We start from the raw sequence: 7,098 nt of genomic DNA on the forward strand, positions 1-7,098 counted from the left end.
AGACTGATTGGCACATCTCTGGGTTACCGGAACTCAGAAGCCAGCATTTGTGAAATACTTACCAAAGCGAGTGCTGGCATGTGCCACATTTGGTTCATTTTTCATACTCCTAGTACTAAGGCACACCTTCCCCTACACTCAGTTCTCGTCTCTGTGTGCCTTTAGGGAAATCACTTGGGTTGTTTAACAGTTCCCATACCCACCAAGAAGGGATTATCTGAGAGAGCCTTGTTTGTCCAGGGCTGACCAGTGGCTCCAGCTGCCCTAGGGACAGATCAGAAGGTGTCACACATGGTGCTCTGTAGGCACAAGATGCATATCCCATCTCAGCTGCCACACATCCACCTGTGTGTTAAAGACCACCTGAGCCTTTGGGTACTCCCAGAATGCACTGCGGGAGTCTGAGAGGATTTGGCATAATTCTAAAACGCTCTGGTATACCTTTGTGAAAGCCTCAAGGCTGTATGGTTGTGAGCTTTTCCCCAGGAGAGAACATTCTGAGTAGTGTAGGAGACTGCAGAGCATTTTAAAACTTTCAGAAGACTCCAAATTACTTAGTAAAATGGTCTTTTGCTTAAAATGGGACAGTCTTCTGGCTGATGATTTATCAAGAGTTGAGCTCTTGTCAGTTCCCCCAAACCATTTGAGGTTCTAGATCTCCTTCCTCGCCTTGGTGCCAAGATCATGCTAATCTCCTTGGTGTCTTCCTTTCTTTTTCTGATTCCCTGCATTGATGAGTTTATTGTTATTCCTGAGAGAAGTAGTCAGTGATGAAATTCTGTAAATTATTCCTGCTCACTTTAGGTATTTGTGTAGTTCAGCCCTTTCCAAACCTTCCTTGTTAGGGCTAATAGCTCCTCAAAAGGGTAAATAGGTTTCATGACCTTTCATAGCCAGCCCACTGCAAGTGTTTCCTAACTTTTTGAATAGTCCAGGAAACAGGAAAAGAAAGTGCAGAAGCAACAGAGCCTTTTGGGAATGGTAGAGGTGACTGGTCAGTCCAGTTCCCTATTTATGGCTACCTCGTCCAGGCTACCTGCCTGGGGTGTCTGGGGTTGTGGACATGAAGGTTTTTCTGTTTGTGCAGCTAAACTAGGATACTGCCCATGCCCACTGTATCTCACCACTCAGATAAGAGGGTGAGCTGTTAGGAACTCTATGCACTGAGCATTTAATACCATCGTGGTAGTCCCTGCCCCTAGGCCACTGCCCAGAAGGCCCCCTGGGATCTGAATTCTGGCTTCTCTATTTAGCAGATGTGTGCCTTGGGCAGGCCACGTAACTCTCTGGCCTCAGTTGCTTCATATATAAAATGAGTAGTAAGAGAACGTACTTCGTAGTTTTGTGAGGATTCAATGAGTTAAAATATGCAAAGCTCTCAGGACCGTCCTTGTCTGGTACCTGCAGGCATTCTGTAAGTGTGAGCTGTTATTCCCTGGGGAGATGTTAATTTATTAGACATTTTGAGAACACCTACCACATGACTGGCGTTTTAGGGATTCAAAGATGAATACCTGACCTCAGAGCACCTAGCAAATGCTAAGCATGTAATTGTAGAAATGGAATGAATTTGTTGAATTAAGGAACTCTCGGTGTAGTGGGAGAGATAAATAGGCAAACTCAGACATTCTAACCCAGTGCGCTGAGCATTCCTGGAGGTTCGCATACAGTCCTGTGGGTGCAGTGCAGCCCACAAGAGGGACCTATGTGACCTGTTGGCTCTTGTACGAGGAAGTTTCTGAGGAAGCCTGGGAGGCGGGGGCAGTTTGTGGATAGCACAGGGCCCCCTGGTCCTTGGCTTTATTAAATTGGGGATATGTTTACAGATAAGCCTTACGATCCTTAATCACTCATTACAGTTGCATTTTTACCTAAACTTTTCTGAACCATTTTTTATCTTTTCAGCATGTTTTGCCTCAGGGGATAATGAGTCCCTAAGTGCCATTGACTCTCTGTATTACAGCATCAATTGTCTGAAAATGATTTCTTTTGAGCTTTGAGGACTTGGCTTATTTAGTTCTGTTCTGGGGGGTATTTGATCTACAGATACTTTGTTCTTCACATCTAAAGCCTGGTCTGTGGAGGTGCGGATTAGAGCAACTGGAATTGGTTACTGGAGGAGTGGCCCCTTGGAGTCCTATTTGAGGGGCGGTGTGTGGATTTAGGGTTTGTTCATAGTGTGCCTGTGCTCTCCCACCTCCACACACTTACTCTGCCCCTCTCCTGCCTTGTGTTTGTCCAGGGGGAGCAGTGCCACCCAGCCTGGAGGAGAACCTATGCAGGATCTGCATGGACTCACCCATTGACTGTGTTCTGCTGGAGTGTGGCCACATGGTAACCTGTACCAAGTGTGGCAAGCGTATGAACGAGTGTCCCATCTGTCGGCAGTATGTGGTCCGAGCCGTGCACGTCTTCCGGTCCTGAGGGCTTGGTACCGGCTTCTTCAGTGCCTTACAGGGACACAGGGCGAGGTTTCTGGGCTCAGGGTTGGCAGCTTGCAGAGGGGCAGGCTGACAAGAAAACCTGCAGTGTTCCCAAGACCAGGGCAAGCAAAGATGCTGTCACCTCTGAGTATGCCTGTCTTGCCACGAGGTGCCCCTCCTGGCTGGCAGAGCCCGAGGCGGTGAGGACTGGTGTCGATCGCTTGGGCAAGTCCCATTTCAGTGATCTTGGGTGATGATCACTGATGGAGAGAGGACTTTCCAGAACTTGGTCTGTATCTTCTCCCTTTCCTCCTGTACCCCACCTCCTAAGCTGCTGGCTGTGTTTCACCAATCAGAAGTCCTGGTAGAAATGGTTCTCTTCCTCCCCAGCACATTTGGATTTATTTCTGGTTTCACTGGCTTTCTCTGCTTTAACCTACCTTTGCTAAGGTTTCTTGCTGCATTGCCTAAAATCCATTTGTTTCCTTAGACCAAAAAGATGTTAGCTTACTAGACCAATAATGATTCTCCCTAGGACAGAATTTGGACCAGTCAACTTCTCTCTGGTGAAAAATGAAACACAAATGCTATTGAAAAACTTCCAAGTCATTAAGAGCTGCTTGCTTCAGTGCTGGGATTAGCTGTCTGTCTCCCAACCTGACCTTGGGAGCCAACGAAACACCTGGTTCCCAAACTGCTGGGAAATTCCAGTGTCTCTGTGAGATGGTGCCTTGGATCATCTCTGCTTCTCTTGAGGCTGACTTAGCACCTCCTTCATTTTAGTTGGAGAAAAGGGAAAGTGTTGGGTGGAATCAAAGGCTTTTTGCTTAACTTCAACTTCTCCAACAGACAGGAGTTCTAAACCCCTTCCCTCGGTGAAAGAAGTCCCTCTCTTTCCCACAAGGTTTAAACATGGTCTCACTCAAGGCATCGAGACTTAGGCAAAGAGCCTGGCTCTTCTCTAGCCAGACTTCTCATAAGTTCCTGGGACCAAATCTGTGAGACACAGCCCCTTCGAGGTATCAGAGGCACTGAGTGAGGCTGGTTTCAGCCCTTGAGCAGATAGCTGGAAGCCTTCGTTCCCCAGCTTGATGGGGACTCCCTCCTCCTATTTCCCTTCTCAGTCTCCTGATTTGGGGGTAGGTGAGGAAGGAGCATTCTCTGGGCTCTAGGAAGGATTGCGCAATGAGTAGGTTGTGTTCTCAAGCCCTCTTTGGGGCTTACAGCACTGGAAGAACCAAAGGGCTAAAGAAAACTTCGCTGGACCAGCTTGGCCAAGCACAAACATACATGCTCTGAGGAGCTGTGTGTGCTGCCATTACCAATGGATGATCTATGCAAACCCTAAACACCCAAGGGCCTTGACAGACCCCCCCCCCCCCCCCCCCCGCCCAGTGCAGCAAAGATAAGAACCAATCGTAACTCTGGAGAGCAGTGGAAAACCTCTAAGAGGACCTATTTATTGGTACAGACATGCTTGGCTTTCCCTCCATCATCAACCACTAATCCCCTGTGGGAAAACCAAATTTCATCAAGTAGTTGTCAGCTAAACACTGGGCCACTTACCTCGACATTATACCAAGTCCTGATGATTTAATTCTGGGCCACAGCCTTTGTAGGAACTAGGGGAATGGAGATTTCCCTGTGAAGACATTTTTCTGCTGGACAGTCAATACTATAGTTTACAATGCCTGCCAGTTTAGCAAAGGATTCAGCTACTCAGTTCCATTGTGAAGCAGGTCAATGTATATGCAACTCAGTTAAACTCTAGCAATAACTTCAGGGTAGAAGCTGGTTCTCTTCCTACTTAAAACTTGCTCAGGCCTTACCTTCCCCTGCCTCCCAATTTCCCTCCTAACTTGAGTTAAAGATATTATGGTGATGGTTGGTTTGAAACCTCAGTAAGAATTAGAACTGATGTAATTTACTCATTTTGGAGAAAGAACTTGCCTTTAAGTCTTCTAACCTCTTTTGGTGACGGTTTTCACTTAAGAAAAATAGTGTCAAGCAACCCTGATTTTTTCTTTTTGTTGTATCTTCTCTATTACACCAAATAAAAGTTGGGAATTCCAGGATCCCATTTTAGTTACTATCTAATGTAGGTAGAAAACTTGATTTTTATCCTTGAATACTCATTCCGGCCCCTCATGGATCTTTGGTCTTAATTTTATCATGGAAACATGATTCTTCCAGTTATTTCTTGGCTTTTGCTGTGATTGAGAAACTTCAGTTGAGACTTTTAAAACAAGAGCTGACTGGTTCATGTTTGAATACTTGGATCCAAACTAGTAAGAATAAGCTGTACAGGAATTAGTGCTCAATAATATTGTATAAATTTGTTGAAATTTTTTGGATGTGAATGTGTTACTTCAAGTGGCTTATATTAAGATTCTCTCAGACTTGGGTGTAATACAAACCCAAATGTGTATTTTTTGTTACAGATCTCTGCTTTTTAATTTTGTAATAAAGTTTCATTATAGATGCCTGTCCGATCTGGTGTGAGGCTGCCAGAGATCTGATAGTTAAGATTGACAAGAGTTGATCAACCAACAAGCTAATCCCAGGCGTTTGCACACAGGTATGCACTTGAGACCGCATTATTGTTGGAGATGCTTGGCTCATGTCTTGTGGCTTTGGTCAAGATAGCCCTGTTCGACAGACAAGGGAGGAAACTGAAGCTGAAGTGTTGTTGTGACTTGTTTGCGAGCTCACTACTATGGGGGAGAGGCCTGGGACAGCCTAGATGAGGATGGAGCTGGGTAGAAAAAGGACCAATCATAAGATCAAATATGAAGCAGTGAGATCAAACATTGCCACTGATTTAGTGAGAGATGGGCCTTAAAGATACATATAACCTGGCCGATATGGCTTAGTGGTTGAGTGTCAACCTATGAACCAGGTCACGATTGGATTCCCAGTCAGGGCACATGCCCTCGTTGGGGACTCGATCCCCAGTAGAGTGCGTGCAGGTAGAGTGCATGCAGGAGACAGCCAATCGATGATTCTCTCATTGATGTTTCTCTCTCTCTCTCCCTTCCTCTCTGAAATCAATAAAAATAAATTTTAAAAAGGTGATATGTATAGAAAGGAGTCTGAGGACAGCAAGTGTCAGGTCTTCATATGACCCTGAGAGATGGTGGCTTTTGGAAAGACAGCTGTGGTAGTTGGAGAGGCTCAGGGGTTGGCCCAGCCTTGTGGACAGACTGCTGTGTGCACAGGCCTGCAAACACCTCCTTGATCAAGTGCCCAGGGGAGGGGACTCGTGAGAATGCAGCCTGTGGGAGAGCTAGGTTGTGTGCAGCTCTGCCCTGTGACTGAGACTTGTCCAGTGTGTAAAGGCTTGAGGCTGAGCCACAGCCTTTTGTCCTCATTGTTCTGGGCTGCTGACCCGTTGAGCACTGCGATGACCTCTATCTGCTGCCAAGCAACAGCTTACAAAGGCTCAAGGTCTATGGAAATACATGAAAGGATACAAAATCGTATATATGGTGTAATCTCAGCAGCTCAGAAAAATCTCATGTCAGAGAGACTGGAAGGAAAACTCTTTAAACAGTGAATGGAAGAGCACACCCGGCGAGCACACCCCTCAGCTGTGAGGCTGCGCCTTGCGTGTAGGCACCCAGTAAGGACAGGTGGGGTTGGGGCTGGTCAGTTGGGCCAAAGGGCAGTGGTGTGTCCTTTGGCAAATTCTCCAGGGGAGTGCCTTGTTCTGCTGCCCTGTCCAGTTGTTTGGCCTGGAGGCTGGAGAGGGGGTGGAAATTTATGTAGGTCAGTGCTTAGAGGATCAGCTTTTGTCTCCACTGAGGGTAGAATAAAAAGGGTGTCTTATTCCCAATACTGAAGCCAGACTGAATGGTGCCTATTCAAAACCACCCCATGTCCTGAGCCAGAGACATGGCAGCACCTCCCCCTCCTGCTCCTTCCTCCCCACACATTTTAACCAACAGGTGAAGACCCAGGTCCATCAGGTTAAAGTTGGCCTCCAAGCTGACTGGCAAACAGCCTCCCAGCAGAGTATATTGCCTTCATTGAGCAAACCAGAGCGGGGCTGGGTGGGAGGGAGGGAGTGGTTCTCAACCTACAGGCCCAGACAAAAGTTCTAGAGGTTGAGTCCTATTCACCTAACTCACAGGGAGGACACACCAGCCTACTAGCTTAATATGAAAAAAGGGAACTGACCCTCAGAAGGCAGCCAGCCTGCGAACACAGGAGCCAGTGTAGAACCAGATGGCCACCTGATGAGCTGCATTCAGACCAGCTTGAGCTGTCACACAGGCAAGAGGTTGTGGAAGTGGTTAGAGCCAGGCCTCTCCTGGGTAGCGTCTGAACACGCATGCCACTGTTGATTTTCCCAACTCAGCGAGGCTGTGCTAAGTGCTTTCAGAACTTACCTTGAGTTCATTTACTCTTTAAGGTAACCCCATGATTTAGGGCCAATTCCTAGCCCCATTCCTTTTGGAGGCATAGATGTTGAATGACTTGTGTAAAGTTATAGCTATTAAATATCAGGACTTGGATTTGAATCAGGTCTACCTGCACTATCCAGTGTGGTGAGTCACTAGCCACATGTGATCACTTCAAGTTCGGTTAGCATGAAAACTTCAGCTCCTCAGTTGTGTTGGCCACATTTCAAATGCTCAACAGCTGATGTGGCTAACTTGTGTGGATCAGTTAA

The 7,098-nt window shown here is 46.8% G+C and overlaps 1 protein-coding gene across 5 annotated transcripts in view; it reads left to right on the forward strand.

Moving 5' to 3' along the window:
- Nucleotides 1-4,915, forward strand: part of RFFL (ring finger and FYVE like domain containing E3 ubiquitin protein ligase) — a 74,509-nt gene extending 69,594 nt beyond the window's left edge. For all 5 annotated transcript variants that reach the window (XM_059670544.1, XM_059670548.1, XM_059670547.1 and 2 more), the window contains exon 7: nt 2,243-4,915. In XM_059670544.1, coding sequence (XP_059526527.1) covers nt 2,243-2,424 — 182 coding nt within the window. In that variant the 3' untranslated portion in view covers nt 2,425-4,915. The remainder of the gene's footprint in view (nt 1-2,242) is intronic.
- The last annotated feature ends 2,183 nt before the right edge of the window (nt 4,916-7,098 follow it).

The sequence above is a fragment of the Myotis daubentonii genome, chromosome 16, assembly GCF_963259705.1.
Source record: "Myotis daubentonii chromosome 16, mMyoDau2.1, whole genome shotgun sequence".
In the NCBI taxonomy this organism is placed as follows: domain Eukaryota; kingdom Metazoa; phylum Chordata; class Mammalia; order Chiroptera; family Vespertilionidae; genus Myotis; species Myotis daubentonii.